This window comes from Chanodichthys erythropterus, chromosome 11 (assembly GCF_024489055.1).
Source record: "Chanodichthys erythropterus isolate Z2021 chromosome 11, ASM2448905v1, whole genome shotgun sequence".
Classification (NCBI taxonomy): Eukaryota; Metazoa; Chordata; class Actinopteri; order Cypriniformes; family Xenocyprididae; genus Chanodichthys; species Chanodichthys erythropterus.
The window spans coordinates 24,942,161-24,968,662 of record NC_090231.1 but is presented as its reverse complement, the minus strand read 5'-3'; the positions used below and the strand labels follow the sequence as shown (position 1 = coordinate 24,968,662).

The 26,502-nt window shown below is 35.4% G+C and overlaps 1 protein-coding gene across 7 annotated transcripts in view; it reads left to right on the top strand.

Annotated features, from left to right (window-relative positions):
• Positions 1–26,255, top strand: part of phkb (phosphorylase kinase, beta) — an 87,274-nt gene extending 61,019 nt beyond the window's left edge. For 5 of the 7 annotated variants that reach the window (XM_067402088.1, XM_067402085.1, XM_067402089.1 and 2 more), the window contains 17 exons: positions 5,808–5,863; positions 7,823–7,916; positions 13,340–13,423; positions 15,032–15,136; positions 15,369–15,451; positions 15,529–15,619; positions 17,175–17,233; positions 17,392–17,554; positions 17,633–17,714; positions 18,250–18,307; positions 20,076–20,166; positions 21,774–21,976; positions 22,137–22,271; positions 23,041–23,170; positions 23,349–23,456; positions 23,564–23,704; positions 24,570–26,250. In XM_067402088.1, the coding sequence (XP_067258189.1) occupies positions 5,808–5,863; positions 7,823–7,916; positions 13,340–13,423; positions 15,032–15,136; positions 15,369–15,451; positions 15,529–15,619; positions 17,175–17,233; positions 17,392–17,554; positions 17,633–17,714; positions 18,250–18,307; positions 20,076–20,166; positions 21,774–21,976; positions 22,137–22,271; positions 23,041–23,170; positions 23,349–23,456; positions 23,564–23,704; positions 24,570–24,707 (1,821 nt within the window). In that variant the 3' untranslated portion in view covers positions 24,708–26,250. Of the gene's footprint in view, positions 1–5,807; positions 5,864–7,822; positions 7,917–13,339; positions 13,424–15,031; positions 15,137–15,368; positions 15,452–15,528; positions 15,620–17,174; positions 17,234–17,391; positions 17,555–17,632; positions 17,715–18,249; positions 18,308–18,512; positions 18,604–20,075; positions 20,167–21,773; positions 21,977–22,136; positions 22,272–23,040; positions 23,171–23,348; positions 23,457–23,563; positions 23,705–24,569 lie in introns of all 7 variants that reach the window. The other 2 variants (XM_067402084.1, XM_067402083.1) reach the window with 2 other exon arrangements.
• The last annotated feature ends 247 nt before the right edge of the window (positions 26,256–26,502 follow it).

The window sequence follows — 26,502 nt, the reverse complement described above, 5'->3', positions numbered from 1 at the left end:
TCTAAGAGACAGTCCATTAGGTTTGCATTAATTTATCACATAAATGGTTTTAAGGAAAAGGGGCTTATTTCAGGCTGTCGATTAGAACAGAATCTTTACAGTTAACGTTACTTCAAATTTGCATTGAGAATAGAACAGAGTCTTTACAGCTAAAATAACTGGGTGGCCGCGGGTCCTTAAAAAGTCTTAAATATATTTTTCCTAATAAAAGGCCTTAAAAAGTCTTAAATGTCTTAAATTCAGATTCGATAGGTCTTAAATATTTTTCGTCGCATTACCGCAGTGACTGATCATTGGACAGAAGTTGTTTTTTTTTGTTTTTTTCTTGCGCGCCGCCATCTGCAGGACAAAGCACAGCCAAGATTTAGGAATATCTGATCAGAGCTGTACACGGATACACATTTTTAAGTAAATCTGCTGTGGCAGAGCTACTGCAATTGATTTTTGGTGCTGGAAATCCATATACTGTATTATATCCTTTGCTGAAACAAACTACGTCATAGAGAGCGCAGCTCATGGTTGCATAGTAACGGCAGATGCCACCGAGCACTTTGGAAAGGAGAAAGTGGCGCCGACGCGTTTTCAGTGTCACATGATCCTTCAGAAATGCTGATTTGCTGCTCAAGAAACATTCACTATTTATATTATCAATGTTAAAATGCAGTTTTTGATGCCTAACATTTTTGTGGAAACGATACAATTCAAACATTTGTGGTAAGATTTAAAAAAGAGAAAAATTAATACTTTAATTCGTCACACGAGTGAAGTGAGTGAAGATATTTAAAATGTTACAAAATATTTAATAAATGCTTTAATAAATAATATATTTGATAAATACATGTAGTGTAATTTCACATAAATGCTGTTCATTGAACTTTCTATTTTTCAAAGAAAAATAAAAAATAAAATGTATCACCATTTCCACAAAAAATATTCAGCAGCACAACTGTTTTCAACATTCATAATAATCAGAAATGTTTCTTGAGCAGCAAATCAGCATATTAGAATGATTTCTGCAGGATCATGTGACACTGAAGACTGGAGTAATGATGCTGAAAATTCAGCTTTGATCACAGGAATAAATTACATTTTATAATATATTAAAATAGAAAACTTTTGTTATTTGTAAGAATATTTCACAATGTTGCTGTTTTTACTGTATTCTTGATCAAATAAATGCAGCCTTGGTGAGCAGAAGAGATTTATTTTAAAATCATGAATAATTGTTTCCAAACTTTTCGCAGGGACTTTAATAATAACAATTCTATTAATACATGTAATATATTATATAATATATTAATTATCATCATGATTATTAAATGTTGCTTTTTATTTTTACAGAACAATAGTATGTATTATTACAATATAAGACATCTTTTAATGTGATAAAATATATATATATATATATATAAAAAAAAAAAGTAGTAGTGGTATTGCCCGGGACATGACTTGGGTGCGTGTGTGTGTGTGTCTGTGTCTGTGTATTTCCATCGAAGGTTTGGTCTTAAATCTCATATAAGGTGGTATTAAAAAGGTCTTAAAAAGTCTTAAATTTAACTTGTTCATATCTGTAGACACCCTAAATAAGTTGCAATAATTTATCATAAGAATGGTTTGCATGTATGTTATGTTTTAGTTTAATTTTCACCCTGTTGGTTTCATCGTAGTTGGTTTCCCTGTTTAATTATTAGTTTCCATAGTTCCTGATTTCACGCACCTGTTCTGTTTCTCTTTTGATTACGCTCTCTGAGTATATAAGCCCTGAGTTTCCCTAGTTCATTTGTCCGATATTGTTTCTGCCAAGTGGTTGTTACTCTAATTCTCCTGCGTGTTCTTCTTGATTATTAAAAGACTGTTTCATTTGACTACTCCTTCGTTGTGCGCTTCCTTGATACAGCCACACACCGTTACAAATGGATTCAGGAAAATAGCTTATTTGAGGTTGTCAAAATAGAACATTATATTTACTGCCATATGAGCGATGCTGGTGTTGTGCAGAATGTTGTGTTGTGGTGTGTAGCTGCTACTCTCTGCAGAATCAGAAAGCGTTCTGGCAACATGATATGTGAACTCTGTATTGCTATTACCGTTGTTGCCTCAAATGCAATATACTGCATTTCATTAGTCTGTACTTTTAGACCTTTGTGATACACTCAAAAGCTGTGGAGTTTTGCCATTAGTGATCCCATCTCAATTCCAGCAGCTCCAGACTCTGTGAAAACATCACTTAGCTGCCAGGGAGGTTTTTCAAGTGCTCTTTACATCAGATATGAAATTTCCTCAGCACGCAGGAGCAGCTTACACCACAGTCAATCTTAACCTAGATACTGTTAGAGTGTAAGCCTGTCAACGTATGACTGCATTGAATTTGTGAAAGCACCAAATGTTCAAAAGATGCCATCCCTTTATTAAAATTGCTTATCCACCCTCATAACTATACTATACCATACTGTATGGACTATACCACGTTACTATAGTATTATTTGAAGTTGGAGTGCTAGTAAATACCGATGAATATATGGTAATCATACATAGATGTGGTATATATCAAAGTACCGCGATATTCCCATCTGATACCACAGTACAATGCTTTATAGGTTTAATGTTTTGAGGACTAATTTGTGCTTTTCTGCAGATACAGTATGATTATGCTGAAAGTTGCAAGAGCCTTTATCCTTATTTCTTCATTTTTTTGTGACAGATGTTTCAGTCTTTAATTTATTAATGTTCCTGAAGTTGCAGAAGAAGACAGATTTGTCATAAGAGGTAAATACTGACTGTTTGATTCTCTTGGAGCCACATTATGAATAAAGATAATTTGACTGATTGGTAACAGAGACATTAATAAAGAGCATTTCTTATCACTGTCATTCCTATTGAGCTGTTCATAGTTTATTGGTTGCTGCTTCAGTACAGAGAGAGAGAGACCGCGGCAGAGTGCAGAGGGGCTCCACTAGTATCACCAGTAGACTTGACTTGCTGGAATTTGTACACCACCAACTGCCATCAGTCACACCAGTTCCAATAAAACATCTCTTTATAGCATCACTACAAAGCCATAACTACACTGCTATGAGAAAAGCATATTTTATACTTCACATCACAAAAAAAAGCACTTACAATGGACTTATAAGTTACAATAAACTTACATTGTACAAATGTACAGTATCTGACCCTTACACTTTCATGTAATAGATTTTGCATTATACTGAGGCTGAAATTTGAGTCAAAACAATTTTTTTCTAGTGATCAACAATAGAAAAAAGTGATTCCTGTAGCTCATATGCCAAGGTCATGAGTTTGTTTGTATGTGTTTGTGTGTTCCCAGGGAATCAGATAAAAGTTTGCCCTAAATGCATTGTTAAAGCTGGACTACTACACAACTTTAGCACAGATTTTTACCCTGATTTGCAGCCTGTATGAGTCAAAGATAGTTGCCGAAAGGCAGAGCCAGTCTGCAGATTTTGGGCTGTTGGAGTTGACTTATTTCACAGAAAATTGTGATGAGCACAGTCAGAAAATATAAAACATGTTTGACATTTTAAACCAATTTTACAACACACATTGTTTTCATGTGTCATGCGTGTAAGGAGCCGCATATTTCTTTTGTGAGTTAGCTGTGTTTGGGACAACTTGATAGCCTTTTATGTATGATTATTTGTGTATGATTCCCAGCCTTTAGTCACTTTAGACAAAAGCATCTGTCAAATGCATAGAGTAAATGTTAATGTTGATTGTTTTGCTATTGATTGTTTTGCAATTATGTTTGGTGCCACTAATGGTGCATAAATGACTGATTTAACCTTAAAGGATTAGTCCACTTTTAAATAATCTTTTCCTGAAAATTTACTCACCCCCATGTCATCCAAGATGTCCATGTCTTTCTTTCTTTAGTCGAAAAGAAATTAAAGTTTTTGATGAAAACATTCTAGGATTATTCTCCTTATAGTGGACTTCAATGGGCACCAAACAGTTGAAGGTCAAAATTTGTTTCACTGCAGCTTCAAATTGTTCTACACGATCCCAGATGAGAAATAAGGGTCTTATCTAGCGAAACCATCGCTCATTTTCTGAAAAAAAAATTGAAAATTATATAAGTTCTAACCATAAATGCTCATCTTGAACTAGCGCTCTTCTTCTTCTCCTCTATTAGAATTCCTGCAGTGTAGACACTGCTAAGATTATTACTGCCCTCCACAGGTCAAAGTTTGAACTAATTGTTATATACTATTGAACTAGCATATTGCATATAAAAATTAGTTCAAAACTTTGCCCTGTGGAGGGCAGTGATACTCTTAGCAGTGTCTACACTGCTGGAATTCTAATAGAGAAGAAGAGAGATAGTTCAAGATGAGCATTTATGGTTAAAACTTATACAATTTTCAATTTTTTTCAGAAAATGAGCGATGGTTTCACTAGATAAGACCCTTATTTCTCATCTGGGATCGTGTAGAACAATTTGAAGCTGCAGTGACACTAATTTTGACCTTCAACTGTTGGAAGTCCACTATAAGGAGACTAATCCTGGAATGTTTTCATCAAAAACCTTAATTTCTTTTCGACTGAAGAAAGAAAGACATGGACATCTTGCATGACATGGGGGTGAGTAAATTATCAGGAAAAGTGGACTAACCCTTTAATGTTTTTTTTTTTTTTTTTAATGTTGGCGCAATGCAAACTACTGCAGTTATACTGCACCTTTTCGCTTTTTGAATACTTCTGCACAGATTAATAACATACCCAGACATTCACTTCCCATCCATCAAGGGCAGTTTGAACCTGCTTCCATCCACCTGAACAAAATACCATCCTCCTCTGCAGTCCTCATACAGGGCAGAATTAGCATGAATAGTCTCTGTTGATCAGCCCTTATGATGACTCACTGCACTGCCTCCACAAAATGGCTGTGCCAATATGTCATTTAACCCAAAGCTGTGATTTGCCCTGTTCACCAAGCACTTATCGCCCCCGTTTCAGGGGAAGCAAACAACAACACAGATGAGGCAAACAGCCTAGATCACAAATAAAAATCTTCCTTTCAGACTAATAGATCTGTCTATCCTGACGTATGATGCGTTTTAGCGCATTTGGAGGTGTGTTATTTACATATAAGCTGGTTAATATTACGGCTTTGGCAGTTGTAGCTGCAGGGGGTTGGTATGTGCTGTACATTTTTGCAAGAGGAGTGCCTGCAAACGTCGGTTATCATTTGTTTGACCGTAGCACCAAGCAGAATCACAGAAATAACGATTGTTTTGAAACAAAGAGAAGCCTGCAAGTTGCGATCTCGAGAAAACAAGACAAATTAGCCATTAAGATCCTCTTGCAGTTTACGAGTTGTGGCTGTGGAAGGTTTAAATGGATGCTTGGTGTCCTCTGTGTGTAGGCAGAGGGCTTTAGCCGCTGATTGATATGACCCAACCTAAAGCTTCAGCAATCAGCAGCTCATTATCTCAGCGAAATTACTACATCATCCAGCCCAAACGGCAGTAATGAGCTAGCATAAAGAATCAGGGCTCTGATCCACCATCATCTCCCTCATCTTTGTCTCCAGTCCTTTTCTTTTTCCCTCTCGATGAAGCTTGTTTTTCCCTTATTCCCTCCAGCCACCCAGTCATCGGTTATACTCAAACTGCTCTGACTTTTCATTCACTCTTAAGGTCTTTCTCTCTTTTCTTCATTTTTAGTGAAATCACTCACTCCTGAACTCACAGGTGATGGATTTTACACTCAGTGCCCTTGCCTCTGAGTCTTCTCCGTTGAGACACAAAGTTTTCTAATACATCTTCTTTGTTTGTTTCCTGCAGGGTCCCATTGTGAACGATGTGGTCATTCATGTGGCCCTGGTAGCAGAAAGTCAAAGGTAAATACATTTCTCATGTCTCTCTCTCTTCGTCCTCTCGTCTAATTGATGTCTTCACATTAATTGTTGGGCTATTCTGTAGCCTTCATCTATCAGCACTCTCATTTAAAGCTTTTCTGGGAAGAGGGGGAGGTTAAAGAGGTCGTGTGGCCAGCTGGTCCCAGCCAGACCCGCTCTGCAGTTCATTTAACATTGTTCACCCCAGCACTTAACCCACCTCTCCGCTTCTTTACACATCAAACCTTAATCAGGGTTGCGTGTCCAACTCAACCATCAGTACCTTCATTTAAAGCAGCCAGTTCCACTTAACACCTCACCTTCCTTGCAAAGCTGAAATAATGTTGTTATAAATAATATAGTGTATGCTGGAGCAAAAGTTCTGGTTGCTTGTAAACGTACATTTTCATTGAACCCCTTAGCATGAGAAGTGCTTGCAGACCACTCATTTATGTATTTACAGTCATGCAAGATTGTTTCCCCTTGAACCTTAATGGATACTTTACTTCAGCACTTGATTACAAACCTTACATAACCACTTTATGATGCATGTTGACTATGTAAATATGAAAATTAAAGTCTTTTAAATTACCACATAATTTACCGAAGATAAAAATGGTGAAATGAACCGGGGTTCTCAAAAATGGAGTGGTGTACGGAACGGTAATAGTGGTGAATGGAAACTACAACAAATAAAATGGTTGTATTCTCATTTATTTCAATAGCAAAAAAAAAAAAAAAAAAATCCACAATAGGAAACAATTATAGAGCGATTATGTTGGTCAGAAAAGAGAAAGATGTCAAATTTGCCATCACTCCCTCAGCCACTGTATTAGAAACATTCAAGCAGAAGCAATAATTCGTTTTCTATAATTTAATGCCAAGGTAATATAACATTAAGTTTAGTGTTGTAATTGTAATTGTGTCTTTAAAAGAAAAAAATATTCAAAAAAAAAAAAAAAAACTGTACATCTAGCAAATGAATACCCGTGGAAACATGTTAAATTTATTCTTCTTCACTAACCAGTTCACATACGTTACATTAACTTAACGGCTAGCCATTAGCCTAGCATACATGCAGTATACAGATTGCTTCGATATGCAAAATAGAGTGATGCAAGGATGATGTCAAATCCCAGGAGAATAATTCACCACTGGTTCGCTTGAGATTTTCCTATGGGTTTTTATTATGAGTAAAATAAGGTCTGTGGTAAACATAACTTGCCGATATTAGGATGTTTTGCTGTACAGCATTACACACACTCATACTGAAAACGCACATTTTGAAGAGAAGTTAGATAAGAACGTTTGGGTGTGAGTGTTTAGTTTTTGTTGTAGAACAAAATGTTCAAGTATCGTTGAATTATGTTTACCACACACCTTATTTTACTCATAAATTGAAAAACCCCATTATAAAAGCTACTGGCGAATTAGTCTTCTGTATTCAGCACTCTATACTACTATATTTTTTTCAGTCATAAAAAAGCTTTGAATCATGTTCATTATGGTAGTTATAATGTTACATTTATGAGATGTTATGTATAATACCAAATTAAATACAAATTACATGTAAAAAACATCTAATAGTTAGTAGTAAAAATGTTTAATAGTTAATAGTAAAAAGAAATAAAAAAGATTTTTTTCTTTAACTAGAACCAGATCTCACTATAATGTGATTCGTTTTTAACGGGAGGATAGAATGCGGGACAACGATTGCACCAAATGGAATTACAATGGAATGATTGTTTTCAAACATATGGGGGCATACAGGTGGTGATATCAAGAAAATAAGCCTGAAAAATAAAAAAAATAAAAAAAAATTTATAGCCTCTGTTGGCTTTTAAAAGTTATTATTTTTTACAATTCCTTTTATTCCACTAATGCTGCAGTAATGACACACATTGTCTTTAACAGAGTCGTGTTTAATGTATAAATCGTCTCTGTCTTGCTTGTGTCTCTCAGATTGCAGGTCTTCCTCAACACCTATGGCATTCAAACTCAGACCCCACAGCAGGTGGAGCCCATTCAGATCTGGCCTCAGAAAGAGCTGGTGAAGGTATCCCTGTTCAATCAATCAAACTGACCAACAAACAAATCTTTCTGACTGATCAATTTCTGTGACAGTCGCTCCATTAGACCATTGGCCAGTTTATCAAGTAGCCACTCAGTTTGGATTGACTGGTAAATCACTCATGTCAGTCAGTGAATTATTTTTGCATTCTCTTAAAGATTTACAGTAACCTCAATAGTGCACTATTGATTAAATTAGTTTGACAAAAGACTCAAATAGCCTTTAATGTTTTCTCAGATATATAAATGTCCTTTGTTTGTAAACATACTAGCAAAATTTGAATCCATAGTGACAATATATCAATAGAATGCATCAATATCAATAGATTCTGGCCATCTGATTATTAGATTATTATCTTTTGCAAAATGTTTTTTGTGCTCGTCCTGTCTGTAATCAAGGGAAGAGCACGGAGCAAAATGTGCGAGAGTGTTTACGTGTTTGTTTTTCTGTCTGTGGGAGTGTGAGTGGGTGGTAAGGTTTTGTCGCCGGAACGTGCAATTTACTGCAGTTTGGTTTAAAAGCTGTTTGAAATCAGATACCCAAAGGTATCTGCTTCCCTTGACTCTGTTCTATCTGCGGTCAGTTTTGTGTGTGCACATGTGTGTGTGCCAGTGTGCATTAGAGGGAGTGATAGTTTGCTGAGTATGCCTCTGTAAGGATGCTTGGAGCTCTTTAGATAGGGCAGCCTACTTTAGATCAGCTGCAGCACCTTCGTCGCTGTCACCTTTCATGGTAAATGACACAATATCACACTTGACTGATAATAATTATTTGAATTCCTTGAATAATTCTTTTAAATTGGAGGAACTGCACAATCTTAATTGTTGATTATTTTCTTTTGATATTCTTTGATAAAATGATTGATTTAATGATTTAATTATTAATTTGTTTTCAATGTGCAAAATATATATATATATATATATATATATATATATATATATATATATATATATATATATATATATATATATATATATATATATATATATATATATATACACACACACACAATACTGGGCAAAAGTCTTTTTTTTTTTTTGTGGTTTTTTTGCCAGTTCTTTATATCTTTTGGTGTAGTGTGTCAGTAGGAAATATCAGTTTACATTTCCAAACATTCATCATTTTGCCATTAATTGTAATAATCCAGTGAGATTTTTGCATGCACAAGGAGTCTGACAATAACAGCCGGTATGCTCCAAGTTTCTTGGAGACGTTGCCACAGTTCTTCTGGATTTAGTCTGGCTCAGTTTTTTCCTATTTCTTCATGTAATCCCAGATGGATATGATGGCAAGATCAGATCTCCATGTGGAGCATACCGGCTGTTGTCAGACTCCTTGTGCCTACAAAAAATGGATTATTATAATTACATTTATATATATATATATACACTGCTCAAAAGTTTGGGATCGGTAAGATTTTTTATGTTTTTAAAAGAAGTTTCGTCTGCTCACCAAGGCTGCATTTACTTAATTAAAAATACATTAAAAACAGTAATATTGTGAAATATTATTACAATTTAAAATGTAATTTATTCTTGTGTTGGCAAAGCTGAATTTTCAGCAACGTTAATCCAGTGAGTCGTCAGTGTCACATGATCCTTCAGAAATCATTCTAACTTGTCAATTTGCTGCTCAAGAAACATTTATTGTTTACAATTGTACAAAATATTTGTGTACAATATTTTTTTTCAGGATTCTTTGATGAATAGAAACTTCAAACGAACAGCGTTTATTTGAAATCTAATCTTTTGTAACATTATAAATGTCTTTACTGCCACTTTTGATTGATTTAATGCATCCTTGCTGAATAAACGTATTAATTTCTTTAATTTCTTTTCAAAAAAATAAAAATTCTTACTGACCCCAAACTTTTGAACGGTAGTGTAAAATGTTACAAAAGCTTTGAATTTCAGATAAATGCTGTTTATCTAAGGAATCCCCAAAAAAGTACACAACTGTTTTCAACATTGATAATAATAACAAATATTTCTTGAGGAACTAATCATCATATTAGAATGATTTCTGAAGGATCATGTGACACTGAAGACTGGAGTAATGATGCTGAATATTCAGCTTTGCCAAGACTAGAATAAATTACTTTGTAAAATATATTCAAATAGAATATATATATATATATATATATATATATATATATATATCAGTTGAATGCATGCATCCTTGAAAGTATTAATTCCTTTAAAAGAAAAAATCTTACTGACCACAAACTTTTGAACAGTAGTGTAGTTTAATTAATATTGAACCATATTAAATCTGTACATCCTACAATAAGTCAGTTCTACATTAAATACATGATATTAATCCTTAAATAAGCAAAGCCTTTATGGTCAACCTTTTGAGCAGCATGACTTTAAATTTTTTACATTTTAAATTATACACGTAAATGTAGCAACACAACAATACTAGCACACTGTAATCTTGCTATAATCAATGTATGTTTCTTCCTGTGCAGGCCATGCAGAGTTTTGAACACTCCCATTATAATCATCAAAGCTGTTTACACTTGCTTATTTACACTGTCTTGTTGATTATATTGTTGATGATGATCCCTCACTTGCAATGCATATTGGCTATTACTCAGACTACATGGCGAGTGGTGCAACCTGCAAATCTAAAATCTTTCTGAATTACTGTGTATGCCTTTCACTTTGCTTCTAAAGCTTCTTTTTGAGTGTCAGGTGATGTTTCTTCAGCACTTATTATTGTGCGCCACAACAAAGATGGATCAGACTGCTTATGCAAATTTACTCATTAGGCCCAGTTGTCTTCACCAGTAACCTGTAAACTAATTCAAATGAATCTGATTTGCCATTGCATAAATGTCTGTGATTTGGTTACAATGCTCAATTGATGCAAAAACACATTTTGACACAGTGGGAGTAGATCAAAATGGAAATCTCTCAACACTTTCCGCAAATTACTTATTTGTGGCAGCTGTACTTGTTTTTCAATTTTTTATTTGATCAGTCGTACAGCCCTAATGTACAGTCTTATCTTTTACAAATCCTTTTGCCTGATATTCTTGAATAATCATGTAAAATACAAGCACAGATAAGAGAGCAGTTCATAGGTTGACATGCTGTTTCTAATTCAAGTGGCAAGGCTGCAGAAAGCGATACAAGCGTGAACGTCTTTATTGCAGAATCCTGCGTATTAAAGAGGTTTTTCAACATCGGCACACTGGCTTCACTCCCCCTCTTAATGTGCTACAGGCTTAACATGCATGACATTTGCAGGTTTCGTGTCAGGCATGTTGAGCTCCTGATTAGAGGAAGGGCACTCTCGATTCAGTTGTGTCTTCCCTCATTGCTATTCTGCACGCAAATTTTCCAAGGTACAGAGATCCGCAATGAGAGAAAAAGAGTTCTGGAGCATAAAGCTCTCTCGCAAATGTTCATTTTGACAACTGGATTTTGTCTAAATTAGCATCTATTTTCCTGTTTCGGTTGGATATGAGCTGAATTCTCCTCAGCAGGGTCTTATTGTTCTGGGGTTTTTCTTTTTTTCGTTGTGTTGTGCAGTATACTTTTGTATTGGAGTGTTATTCTGAGAATGTCAGACTGCAGGAGGTCAGAGAGAAATAGAGCTCCATCTAATGTCGTAAAGATGTCGGCACACGCTGACTTTGTACTCTCTGCACTGGAATATTATTACTGAGGCAAGCGTCACTATATGCAGGGTGGTTTGATCTTAGACGTTTAGGTCACTACACTTCAGGAAAAGTGTACTATTTCTTTTCTAAGCAATCAGTCTTGTGATTTCTACTTGGCAGACAATAAAGTGAATGAAAAATCCTGAAGATTTAGATTGAAGGGCAAACCTGAGTAGTGACGAGGCCATAGATCTCCAAGTGGGTGGACATTGGTGAAATAGGGTGGAAGGGAGGCAGGACTACAATTTCCAGTATGTACTGTGGCATGAATAAATCATGCAAATTACTGCTGTACTTTTTAGTGTTTTGCCCTTATTTAAGTTGTGTGTCGTGATGTGGACTGCAGCTTTGCCTTTTAATATGTGGTTAATGAATGTCACTATCATAGTGGTTTATGTGTTGGATGAAAAAGTTGAATCTCCTTGCACTGTTTTGTTCTGCAGAGACTCTTTACCCACAGTTCGATTTATACATAATTGTTACCGTGAGAGGAATAATCCATCTAAAAGTGAGACTGAATCGCACAATGTGGACCAATTACAGTTTAAAAATTTGGGGTCAGTACGATTTTTTTTTTTTTTTTAATCAATACTTTTATTCAGCAAGAACACAATAAATTCTTCAGAAATTACAAAAAAAATAAGTATAATATAAAAAAAAAAAATCTATTTCAAATAAATGCTGTTCTTCAAACTTTTTGTTCATTGTAGAATCCTGGGGGAAAAAAACACTTCCACACTTTTCATACATTATTAAGCAGCACAACCATTTTCAACTAATAAAAATACGTTTTTTGAGCAAAATAAATGCAGCCTTGGTGACCATAAATTCATTTCAGAAACATTTAAATCCCATATACAAAATAGGATGAGTTGTATTAGACTTGGACACACTAGCTTTTGCTAAGCACGGTTTTGCATTTTCATCAGAAAAATTTATGAATCTGGTTATTCCTACAATTTTATACAGTAAAGTGTAATGATTTAAAATCTAGGCTGGAAAGCGACATGAACCAAGGAACCATGAACTGTCACAAATGTACCCTTGAGTAAGGCACATAACACCAGGTTGCAAGGAACCAGAGTCTCTAATAAGTGCACTGCAATTTGAGATAGATAAAAGTATCAGCTAAATGATAAATTAGTAATTAGTGTTACTGAAGAGAGCATCTTTCTTGAGGTCAGGAGGAAGTGTTATGCCTAAATTATGACTTAATTGCTAAGATCTTGTCTTAATTATTGACACTAATAAGACCTTGTGAAAAATAGCATAGCGGTAGACTGGACCAACTTAAAACTGCAAGGTAAACTGTCTTGTCTGGCTCATTCTGATTCTTCTCGGTGAGACTATGTGTATACCATATATGAGGGGATATTAATATTCACAGCAACATGCGATCCTCATGTGATACAGTTTTATCTGTTGATATTTTACTCAACACTTGCCATGCTGTAAAAAGCGCACCATTCAACAATACCTGGAGTCTTAAGTGTGTGCCAGTCATACAAAACCCTACATATATCCCATCATGATTTTTTTTGTTGACCTTTTCTCCAGGGATATAACCAGGCTTTATTAATCACATGCTGAACAAAACATGCATGTTATGAATTAAACCGCATGGTGCCTGTACTATAATGGCTCAGATAATACCTTTACAAACATAATGGACACACACAGGCATTCTAGTCCTTAATGAGTATGATGTGTGTGTGAATGTGTGTCTCTATTTTTCCAGGCATACCGCTTCCTTGCCATCAATAAGAAGCTCGGTTTGAGTGGGAGACCAGAGAGGCCTGTTGGCTGCATTGGCACTTGCAAGGTAAACAATGTTCTGTGTTCTGTCACAACCTCTCCTGACAGGAAATGCAAACATTTCCTCATGTACTTTAGCTCCTGCTCATTACAGTTCTTTGTGGTTAATCCGTATAATAACTCAGAGGCTAAGAGTTGCACAGTGCCCATGATAATTAAATATTAGTCCAACTCTCCTTTAAAGGAATAGTCATTATGTACTCCGCTTTATGTCATTACAGACTTGTATGGCGCAATTGTATCTCAGATCTTTTGATGTAATAGACGAAATAAGCGCACGCAATTTACATATGAACGCGACCGGAGACTAAGAAAAAACATACGGAGAGCAGCAGCTTTCATTTCTGCTCTAATAGCCACAAGATCACTCTGAAAGAGGTGAGTGCGTGTTAAAAATCAGGAATGGTGAGAGAACATTGTGCTTGGTACATTTTTCGTCTTCAAACCAAACTTGGGTCTCCAGTCAACAAAATTGAATTCCTGTATAGCTAGCGCGCTTCCAATAATGTTTAAGCATTAAGTCAGCAGGTGGAGAGTAGGCGGTCTTTTGTGGCTGTTCGAACTCATGCAGCCACACGAACGTCTACGCTACGAAAGCAATCCGGTCGAATGCGTTTTCGACTACCTCTAGGAAGTGTCAAAAGTGGACAAGCTCAAAACGTTTTACACCCCATTTAAACCTATTCTTAGTGTCATCCACTTGTGATCCGATCGACCAAAATGCATCTTCATACCAGGTGGAAACAGATCTTTTCCATAATGCAACAGTTCATAGTGACTTTGTATGCAGATCTTCAAAAATGACAAAATCCCCACCAAAAAACACTATAAAAATCATTTATAAGGCTTGTGCACCATATTCTAAGCCACATGATGGCTGTGTGTGAGGAACAAACAATAATCTTGCTCCAGTGAGCTGTTCTTTTCACAGATGCAGTATTTTAACTGAACGATTCATTCATGTATCTGACTGATTTGTTCACAAATAATCTGGTTGCAGCAGTTTGCAGTTCTTGAATTAACATATTACTAAGAGAAAAGATTAATGACTTCAAGATTTCAGTCTGTTTTTCTCACAAAGCCATCGTATGGCTTTAGAGGGCTTGGAAAACAGCACTCAATTTATATATGGAGTACTTTTATTGTCATTTTTGAACCTTAACAGACCTAAAAAGTGGGTCAAATGGATTTGTAACAGCATGAGGGTAAATGATGACAGAAATTTTGTTTTTACGTGAACTATCCCTTTAACTGCACGCAAACTTAATTTATGTCAAGAGGTGTAGATGATTGATTATAAGTCTGTTGTTCTGTTCCAAAACTGCTGAGCCTGATGACATTTGGGGAAGATAAAAATAGGAACTCCAGAGTAACGATCTTCTGTATTTGATGGAGAATTGATTGTGTTTAGTATGACAGTGGTGGGCAATATGCAGGACTTCAGTAGCTAACTCACTTCTCACATAAATACAGAGAGAGTTAGAGGGATGTTCACATATCTGTCTGTTCAGAATGGATGGTATGTTTTATTTGTCTGAGGTAAAGTAGATGTCTAGATCTAACAGTCATCCATGTAGTTGCAGGTAACGCAATGGCTCATTTCTCTCCCCCTCAGATTTATCGAATCCTTGGAAAGACTGTGGTTTGCTATCCAATTGTCTTCGATCTCAGCGACTTCTACTTGTCCCAGGATGTCATGCTTTTGATAGATGATATTAAGGTGAGATATCACACCTCACTGGTTCCTCAGACGATGTAAGAAGAGGGCTCTCTTTGTGTTCCATACTTTATCTTTCTATATAAAGAAAGAATCAAATTTAGGGCAGAAAATGGGCAATGGACAGAAACATTCCCCATAAATCATCAGTGTCAGCCTCAGAGTTACAGAGTGTTTCTCCTGCTTTCTGCATTGTGCTTGCATTAATGCAGTTGTATTTACATGTGTTTTACAGAATGCCTTGCAGTTTATCAAGCAGTGCTGGAAGATGCCAGGCCGGCCTCTCTTCCTGGTCCTTATCAGAGAGGACAACATTAAGTAAGAGGCTCTCCAATCAGCCTGAACCTGGTCTTGTTTATGAGAGGTACAGTAATGGCATCTCTTTCTCTTGATAGGGGGAGCCGCTTCAACCCCATCCTGGACATGCTGGCATCTTTTAAGAAAGGAAACATTGGAGGAGTCAAAGTTCATGTGGACAGACTTCAGGTGGTGCTCTTTATAAGAAATTATTTTATATTTAATGTGTCTTATTGACTTCCAAAACCACTTTATTTCCACCTCTTACATGAGAAAGTATTATTAAAGTAATATTAATTCATATTTCTCTCACTGAATGGTTTCATATTGTTAAATAAAAGTTCATATGTCACAAGTATAGTTTTGAAATAATTATTTAAATAATTAATACAAAAAGTCATCAGTTACCCATATTTAATGTACCCTTATTAAATAATAATAATTTCTTTCAGAAAAATCTTTCTGACCACAAGCTTTTAAACGGTAGTGTACAATATATTGAGCCATTCAGTTTTTGTGAAGGTAGGCAGTGCAACAATATAGGACATTTTGAGATATAAGAGTTTGAAAGTAATTTTTAAGGCAGTTAGAAAGTCATTAGGGTTCTTAGACTCCATTGAACACAATGTGAGCCATTACCTCCAAATGGAAAAGAATCTGAGTTGTGGTAAATGTTTCCAGAGTTGGTCAACCTGTCAAAATGTCTCCCAAGAACAACTGCACCTCATAGAGAAGTTTCAAAAGATATCAGAAAAGCATCGCAAGTCTTCTTATATCTAAAGTAAAGCACATATAGCATAATATGTACAGTAACATATATTAGAGGCAGTGTGATTATATAGAGCTGCAACCTTGTGACCTGGATTACTTGTTATAATTGAAAGAAACAAAAACTGTCTGGCATATAGCAGAACTGATAAGGAGAATATCCAACCATCTGTGTGTGAGCTGAAGCTTAAAGTCACAATGTAACAGAAGTAGAGTCTTTTCTTCCTTGTTGTGATGTACACCCAAGTGATACAGATTATTGAAAAGGAAAAAAAATTGTAGGGTGATTGAATTGATTGAATTGGAAGGTAGATCTGAATGAGAGCTTGAAGTCAATAGTAAAAAAGGAGGGTGGTGTTTGTGCAGATGAAATGATTGGAGAAATCTGACATACTTCACCAGAGCGAACTCTGTTGTTATGAAGTTATGACATTTTAATTCAAAATTACAAAATCAAAATTCACTCTTTCACAGTAAGTTCGATAACATGCTTTTAGACAATAAGTAGGGTGATTTTCCATTTTATGCTGACTTTAAGTGTAATTGGGTGATGCAGCAGAACAATGATCCAGATCAGATCATAATGGCTGAAGTCCAGATTCTGAGTCAAAGACAGATGACAAAGCAGGACCTAGAAAAGAGCAGTTCATGCAAGACTAATCAGTCTATCAGAATTGTTACCTATTTTCACTGAAATAACAAATTAATTATTGAAATACATGTGTATTGTGCAAATTCACGTGTCTTTACTCATGTTCCCTTTGTGCAATATTTTGTATGAAAAATATCCACAGAGTCTGGCATTATAGAAAATTTTACAATGGGGGCAAATACTTTTTACAGTACTGTAGTCGCTTAGTGTGTTGTTTAACAATCATTTAGAACATATTGTATTATAATGTAATATTGCATGATTCATCTAAATGCCTGCGTATTCCCTATGTCTGACGCAACGTTCCTTGTGGAAACTCTATAGACCCTGATATCAGGCGCTATGGTGGAGCAATTGGATTTCCTACGTGTCAATGAAGCTGAGTAAGTAACCTCCATTTACACCATTTATTTTCCTCTTCACCTTTATTCAATATGGTACACTTACTGAGGCCATGGAAGGAAATTGCCTTCACAGTTTCTAATGCATGCAGCAGATTCATAATCCATTTACTTTTTCCATAATACCTTCCTCTGGGTAGGATCCCAGAGTTCAAGAGCTTCGAGGAGCTGGAGTTGCCCAAGCACTCGAAGGTGAAGCGTCAAACCAGCACGCCGAACGCCTCTGACCTGGAGCAGCAGCCCGAGATCAACATCGACGAATGGATCCATAAATCCACATTTGAGATTCTACAGAAATTCCATGTGAGCCTAACTATCCTGCCTGTGTGTGCTTATGAGTTTAATATAGGTGCTCTTATATAACTCATATTCTGTTATCAGGACTGTGACTGTTTGGCCAGTCAAGCTCAACTGGCCAGTATTCTCCTCAAAAAAGAAGGCCCAGACTTCTTCGATAAAAACGGTATGTGGTTTAGTCACTTAAATAGTACATAATAAATGAGACATTTATTATTGGGTCAAATGATTTCTCGACCTCTGAAATGTCAGGTATTTTTACCAACGTTTTAATGTTTAAATGTGTAAGGCCAGAGTATTTCAGCACTATTGAAATGGTGAGTTTTTTAAAGAGCCACAGGACACATCTTACCGCATGGCTGCTTTTAAATCTCATCTGAATGAAATGTCCACAGCTGTAATCCATTTAGTGCCTTCATGGCTAAGCAAGTGGGTTGGCAATGCTAGCTCACACCATGGTCTTAATTCCCATAGTTACAGTTTATCTCGTAGCTCAAGACTGTTCACACTCTTAAACGGACCTATTGAACAAGCGTGGAGCGATTAAATATATGTTTATATGTGATTTTAAGTTGCAAGCCAGAGCTTCCACATGTCTTTGGGCCTAAATGCTCCTGGGATGTTGACTTACAGACTATACTAGGGCTGAAAATACATGCTTTTATGCTTAACATGCCATTCTTAACCCTCTTTTTGTCCAGAGAATCTTAAGGATGACTTGGAGAGAATCTACAGAAGAGCTGGGAGCAGGAAGCTTTGGTAAGTTATCCCTCTTTTTACTGCACTCACTGGAAGTGTTTAGAGTTTCACTTATTTTCTCATTATAGTTGGGGTAAAATGGTCAACTTTTTATATATTTATGGCTATTTTTGTTTTTACTTGTTCTGTGTAATTGTCTAATGTTACATGCAACTGAACACACTATGCGCATATATATATTTTTAAACACGCAAACCTCATGTAGGCTGGCGGTGCGTAGTGCTGCGGCCGTTATCCAGAAGTTTGCCGGTTCTATAGCTCCTCATATAACCACTATATTGGTCCATGGCAAGCAGGTAATTTGCCGGTGGGGTATACAACATCTGCATGTGTGATATAACTGTTGACTCTGTGCCAAAGGACGTGTTAACTCATGAGCACGCAGCACTCATTCTTTTTTGTTGTTGTTTTTTTTACATCCGCTCAGTCATACACAGAGAAACCATGCAGCTCATTACTTGTTTGCTTTTTTTCTTTTATAATTGTTATTTTGTGCCTATGGAGTTGAGCTATTTTATATCCTTCATAACACAAACTGATGCCTCTTAGCTGGGGTTATCACTGTAACAGTGTCTCATTTGCAATTTGTTTGTGAGCTAAACTCCATTATGTCTGTGGCAGTATAACCTGTCCATAACACTTATTAATATTAATTCCACAAAGGAATCCATCAGCTAAACATGAAATTGGTGAACATTAAAATAGGTTCTCAAATGACACCAAAGTCATGTATTCAATTTCCAGGGAAAGCACCTAGTGATAAAACGTATACCCTGAATACACTGTACGATAAAAGAGCCTGCCAAATAAATGAAAAAATATATGGAAATGTAAATTACAAAAGTGTAGGAAGTGTAACTTTAGTCCAGGGGCAACAACAGCAGGGTTTAAATGCCCAGTGTCACTTTGAGATGCTGAGCTCTCCTGATCGTTTTCGTCCCAGAGGGCCCAGCTTGAAATATTAATGAGGATTTAAATTCTAGAGGAGGTCAAAATCTTGGAATATAACAACTTCTCATGTATTTAAATGAGCATCATGCTGCATTACAATTAGATTTCCCACAAATCTAAAGTTCAAAGAAGTTCACAAAGTTCTTGTAACAAGTCTTTTTGGTGATATATGTGAAATTAATTACTGTTGAGCTCCAACTATATTTGTCATTGTTAATGAGGCATCAAGTACACTACCGGCCAAAAGTTTAAAATCAGTAGGATTTTTAAAAATGTTTTTGAAACATCTCTTATGCTCACCAGTGTTACATTTTATTTAATCAAAGATACAGTAATATTGAGAAAATATAAAAAAACTATTCTTTTCTGCTTTAATATATTTTAAAATATAATTTATTCCTGATTGAAAAGCTGAATTTTTAGCATCATTACTCCAGTCTTCAGTGTCACATGATCCTTCAGAAATGTTAATAATATGCTGATGTGGTGCTCAAAAAAAATGAAAATTTTTTTAAAATGTGATACTTTCTTTAGGATCTTTTAATGAATAAGATGTAACAGCATTTGTTTTATACATATAAATCTTTTGCAACTTTATAAATGTCTTTACTGTCACTTTTCATTTTGAATTGAATAAAAGTATTATTTTATTTATAAAAAAAAAAATTAAAAAAAAATCTTTCTGACCCCAGACTTTTGAACCATAATGTATACATTTTAGGAAAATCTAAATTTTATAATAGACTGTAGTCCAGTCCAATTTATGTTTGGCTCCATTGAATGAGTGAGTATATCTCTGTTGTGTTGTGTTCACCAGGTCTGTTGTGCGCCTTGCTGCCAGTCTCTTAACTAAGCTAGTGGACAGCCTTGCACCGAGCATTACTAGTGTTTTAGTGCATGGCAAGCAGGTAAGTGGAAAACAGGAACTGGGGCCTAAATAACTGATAAGATATGAAGAAACAAGTCAAAATTTAATGAAATCAAACCGTTTAATGTTCACTGATTATAAGTAGGTTAAAATTAGCTTTGAAAGTTTTCTCTTCATATCAGTCATATGCTGAAGTCACGATGGACTCCTCTTCCTATTACACGACAGGATAATAGCTAATTGCATCAGTCATCACTGGCAAAGCTAACTTGCTGCCGTTTCATTTGACGCTTGACTACTCCTTTTGCAGCAAAGATCGCTTTTAGAACTCCTGCAACCATCCCATTGTTTCGTGCACTACATTTAACATCAGTGTACATTTACCTTTTATTTGCTTTGTGTTGAGACAAACATTACGTGTGGTGTGGAGTGTTTGTTTAATGAACTGCCATAGTTTCCCAACATAGTCCTGTTTAGCCCCTGGTGGTTGTGAAATGATTCATCAGAGTAACGCACTAGCAGTGAATCTGCATATAAATTGCATCCTAGGGGCCTAATGTTGTGGGTAAGATAAATGGGTACGTTTTGGTTTGAAAATGGGTCATTCCTTGCATACAAGAGCAGTCTGAGCTGACCTGCATGTAAAATCATATAGTCTTAGCCTTATTTAATTTAAAGATCCTGAGCCCTTTCTCTATGCTCCCTACTTAATGTGTATTTAGGTAAATTGCCATAGCAGAGCAATATTGAAGTCTGCTGGGAACTGTAAGGAGATACAACAGCAGATAATGCAAAGCAAGCAACCACATACTATATCTAGACTTAAAAATATAATTTTTCATTGCATTGCAATGAAAACCAAAGTCCATGTGGCATTACTAGACGATTCCCAAATGTAACGTCACTTTTCTGAGGCATTTTTGCAGTTACAACTGGTCTTGTGGTGATTTTTATATATATATATATATTTTTTTTCCCTCTCTAACATTTGATAACCACAGAGTACCCAAATAGATATAGGCCAACAAACTTTTTTTTTGTGAAATTTCTGCTATCTTTTGATATCTAATACAGTGGTATTCATATATATATCAGAGATGCCCAAAATGTTTGCGTACCTCTGATATATATCAATGTGTCCAAATGCTTTGGGACTGCTGTAATAATGTTGTAATTTTTATGCAGATCTGCCGTGTTTAATAGAACTTTATTTTGTATAGATTGTATGACTCATTGCCACTTTCTTTCACATTTATGTGGGAGCTTTTCTTGAAAAGGATAGATGTACTGGAGTGTTGTGATTTCGTGATTTATACAAAAAACTCGATTCATAACTATTTTGTGTTTTGGCAAATTGGTGGCTAATTTGTATTATTTCATATAATATCATTCATACGTTTTTATTCGATCTGCTTACACCCCATTAGATTTAGGGGTGGACCTTCATGCTTACGGTCTTTATAAAAATCGAACATTTCCATTCAAATCACATTGTACAAATTTATATGAAATAGCCACCTGGTACAATAGTTAATTTTCATTGCAGTACATTTAAATCCCCTTCAAAGAAACAGAAACGACCAAAATGAGAAAAGTGTGAGAAATCATCTATTGTGATCGAGACTAATGGCAGTTCTGATTTACCAGGTCACTCTCGGGCTGTTTGGGCATGAGGAGATTGTGATCTCTAACCCGCTGTCTCCAGGGGTCATAAAGGACATCATATACAGCAAGTGCAGCCCCCACGGCGAGCGAGAGGCCGTGCTGCAGCAGGAGCTTGTCATCCACATTGGCTGGATCATCTCCAACAACCCTGAGCTGTTCAGTGGCATGCTGAAGATCCGTGTCGGGTATGCCATCCTGTTTCACAGCACGAGCCTAAATAATAGAAATAGCATGTTCACACCATTAAATAATGAATATATTGCATTAGGCTCTGCACATATCATTTCGATCAGTTGTTTACATGGGTTTTCTTAAGCTTTCTTGTTATTCCCATATTTCAATTAGGTGGATTGTTCAAGCTATGAAACATGAGTTGAAGATTCGTGCTGGGGAAATGCCACCTCAGGACATCTACCAGATGTCCCCTAGTGATGTCAAACAGCTTCTGCTGGATGTCCTCCAGCCTCAGCAGACTGGCAGGTGCAAGATACCCACCATTTGTGTTACTGTAGATACCTGCCAAACGAGAATTATCTGCTGTGTCCAATCCCAATAGTAGTATACAGTTTATCATCATTTAATTAATCCTATTTTTTTAATTGGGCAACTGGGGAAAATTATCAAGTAAGAGAACCTGATCTTCTGATAATGTGCGCTGTCATCCAAAACTTGGGATCGGTAAGATTATTTATTTTTTGAAAGGATTTAATACTTTTGTTCTCCAAGGATGCATTAAATTGATCAAAAGACTTTTACTTTGATACAAAAAATTTCTATTTATAAAAATGAATAAATTGTTCTTTATATTTAAGAATACTGACAAAAAAAAAAAATCACAGAAGCACAACTGTATTATGAATGTTGTCTGGATGTTCATAATAAATAATAAATGTTTCATGTGCACCAAATCAGAATTTTAAAATGATTTCTGAAGGATAATCTGACACCGAAAATTCCGCTTTACCATAATAGAAATAACTAACATTTTAAAATATATTAAAACAGAGCAAAGTTATTTTAATTTGTAATAATATTTCACAAATGTTATTGTTTTCACAGTATTTTTAAGCAAATAAATGCATTAGAAAACTTCTTTCAAAAACATTGACATATCTTACAGAGTCCTGAGCTTTTGAACAGATAATTTATGTATTATCTCCCAAATGAATCCAGCTGCAGAGTTAGCATTCAGGGGTTTGTCCATTTTAATAGTTTGTAGGATTCATTTTGATCTTTCATATTTCTATAGATCGTGGCTTAATAGACGTCAGATAGATGGCTCCCTCAACCGCACCCCTCTCGGCTTCTATGACCGTGTTTGGCAAATCCTGGAGAGAACGCGTAATGGCATCATGGTTGGAGGAAAACATCTCCCTCAGGTAACTCCTCCTTCAAAACCTTTGATCTTTTTTTTGGAAATATTAAACATAGTCTTGCAGAAGAACTGTAGTTCTGGAGAAATAATGTCTCTGTATTGCGTCATTAAAGAATCATTTTAAATGTGTTCAGAATATCTGCGTTTTGAGATAACCACGTCCAGCTTTCACTCTTTTGCAGCAACCTACTCTGTCAGATATGACCATGTATGAAATGAATTTTTCTCTGTTGGTGGAGGACACATTAAAGAACATCGTTTTGGCCGAGTACAGGCAGATAATTGTGGAGGTTAGCCACAATTTATCCTTAACTTATTTTGAATTTGTAATCTGATGTATCATTCGCCTTATCTGCTGTTTGACTCTGTGTTTGTGTCTTTGATGACCTATATGCAGCTGTTGATGGTGGTGTCAATTGTGCTGGAAAGAAACCCAGAGCTGGAGTTTCAGGAGCCGGTGGATTTGGACCGGTTGATTAAGGAGGCCTTTGCTGACTTTCAGAAAGACCGCAGCAGGCTGGAGGGCTCTGAGAAACAGGTGAGGACTGAAACCTTTTGAGTTTAAGAAGTCTTTTATGCTCACATGCTGAATACAGTTAAAACAATGCTATTGTGAAATATTATTACTAATTAACAGTTTTCTATTTTAATATATTTGAAAATTTAATTTTGTAATTCCTGTGATGGCAAAGCTGAATTTTCAGCATCATTTCTGCTGTCTTCAGAGTCACATGATCTTTCCGAAATCATTCTTATATGCTGATTTGCTACTCAAGAAACATTTCTTATTATTATCAATGTTGAAAACAGTTGTGCTGCTGAATATTAGAAATCTTTTGTAACACTATAAATGTCTTTTGATAAATTGAATGCATTCTTGCGGAATAAAAGTATTAATTTCTTTAAAACAAATCTTTCGAACCCCAGTCATTTTAATGTATATGTGTGTGTGTTTTATATTTATATATATATATATTTATATATATATATATATATATATATATATATATATATATATATATATATATATATATATATATATATATATATATATATATATATATATATATATATATATATATATATATATATATATATATATATATATATATATATATATATATATATATATATATATGACTAGATCATTTTTTATAATATCTATTCAGTGCTTTCAACTGCCACAGTTGAGTATTTGCCTTTGAATTATTTTTGTTTGGTGCTTTTCTCTGTAAAAATTAATTTATGCAATTCATTAATCAGCATATCATGTAATAAATAGATTGAGAGCCCTAATATGTAATGTATTTTAAAGCACAGCAGCCAGTATGAATTTGAATGGCACATCATCTTGCATTAGCATTTTGTGCTGAGTTTACTAAGATGATAAATAAAATCCACAGGATAACATGGAGGCCTTCTACAACACACCAGCCGTGGGGAAACAAAGCACATCCAGTTACATGACCAAGGCAGTAATGATCCAGCTGCTGCAGGGAGAGGTGAAGCCCAGTAAAGATGACCCGTGTTCTGTCAGCTAAAGCTCCACACACTCCTGTCAGCTTTACTTAGACTGCCATACACACCCAGTCTTGCTAACATAGAATTGTTTTGTCTGGGAAATATGATATAGCATATAAATTAAAATAAATCATTTGCATCTATTGAAAAAAAAACAATTTGTATTTTTAGTCTTACAAACTTATTTCATAAGAACTCTGAACTCTGCCTTTTTTCTTCTTCTTCTTCTTTCATGAGGTCCTTTGTCAATACCAGCATACAACTTGGCTCTGTCTAGAGAACCACATGCCTCATTGCAAACTATTAATTTAAGATCAAAATAGCCTAACGGTAAGGTACCAAACTAATTGCATGTCATTATTTCAGGATGTGGGTTGAATAGAGTGACTTAGATCTTGTTGGTTGTGAACTTAAATGTGAAGATGGAAGCTAAAAGTATATTTTATTTCAAATATGATGTATACATATATTGTATAGTATACAAATTTGTTTTAACTTAATGTAGTTTGTTTTTGTTCATTTTGAACCTGTTGTCAGTTTACTTCAGAGCCTATGACTGTGACTTGATGTATCGTGTGTCGCTTGTCTTCATGTATGTTTGAATGCTAATATAAAATCATTTGAGTGTGCTGGTTTCCTCCATATAAGAACAGTATTTTCAGTCCTTTACTACTGAAGAAAAATATATATTAAAAAATAAACTGCCATGTTTTAACTTAATTGCAATTTTCTGCCCTTTTCTCTCTGTGTCAGCTGCATTGAAAACCTCAAACCTTTAACTTTAACATAAAAGATGCTTGTGTCACATGGTTATTAAGGGTACATCCCAGAAGAAAAGCTCAGCAGAAATCTTTTTTTATCAGAATGAGTGGGTGTTTGGATCAAGATACTTGTTTATCATGCTGGCCGCTGCAACCAGCCTCCGCTTATTGTACGTCATCGGTAATCAGAGGTCTCAGCAGTTCTCCTGAGAAATGAGTCCCAAACTCAAAATATATTGAACATGGAGACCAGACTGAAGAATCTGTATCTGCCCCTGAGGCCAAATACAAGCTTTGAATGGATTGGGAAAAAGATTACACTCTGGAGTTTGGGACTGAACAAAGCTAAATTAGTTATTAAGCCAAAATCTATCATTTGCTACTGTGGGTGGCTTGTTTTTGTGGATTTGGTCAGCTCATTTTAAAAAAAAATGTCTCAATCTTTTTGAAGATGACACTTTTGAAGAATGTAATGCACTTCCTTTAATCTTACTGCATTTGTTTCTGAATTGTGTTGGTAATCCATGCACCATTTCACCCAATGGTACCTATCCAAATGAATGTACGGCTATTTCATAAATCAAGCCATCCTCTTGAGAAAAGCAATAAAACGTGTTTTAAAACCCTCATAAAAGTTAACAATCCCCTTAAAGTCACTGCATGTGTGTGCAACTGAAGTGCTTATTGGACGGTCTGACAGATCAGTTTTCATTGTTCTTTTAGGTCTGTATGAGAGTAACCTTAGGTGACATGAGTGAAAAGGAAATGGTGTAATGCTTAATCTTTGCATCACAATGACATGCAAGCAATAAATGATCTTAACTATCTGATGGAAACTACATTATTAATTATATTTACCTTATGTCAGGAAGTGCCATAAACCCAGGTGAAAAAAGTACATTTCTATAATATACTTAAAGTGCTCTATTTTCGTGGACTAATTTTGTACTTAATATACTAAAAATTCTTCTTTAGCACTTCTTAAGATAATCTTAAGAACATTTAAGTGTACTCAACAATGCTATTTTGAGACAGCATGAAATATGAACTAAAA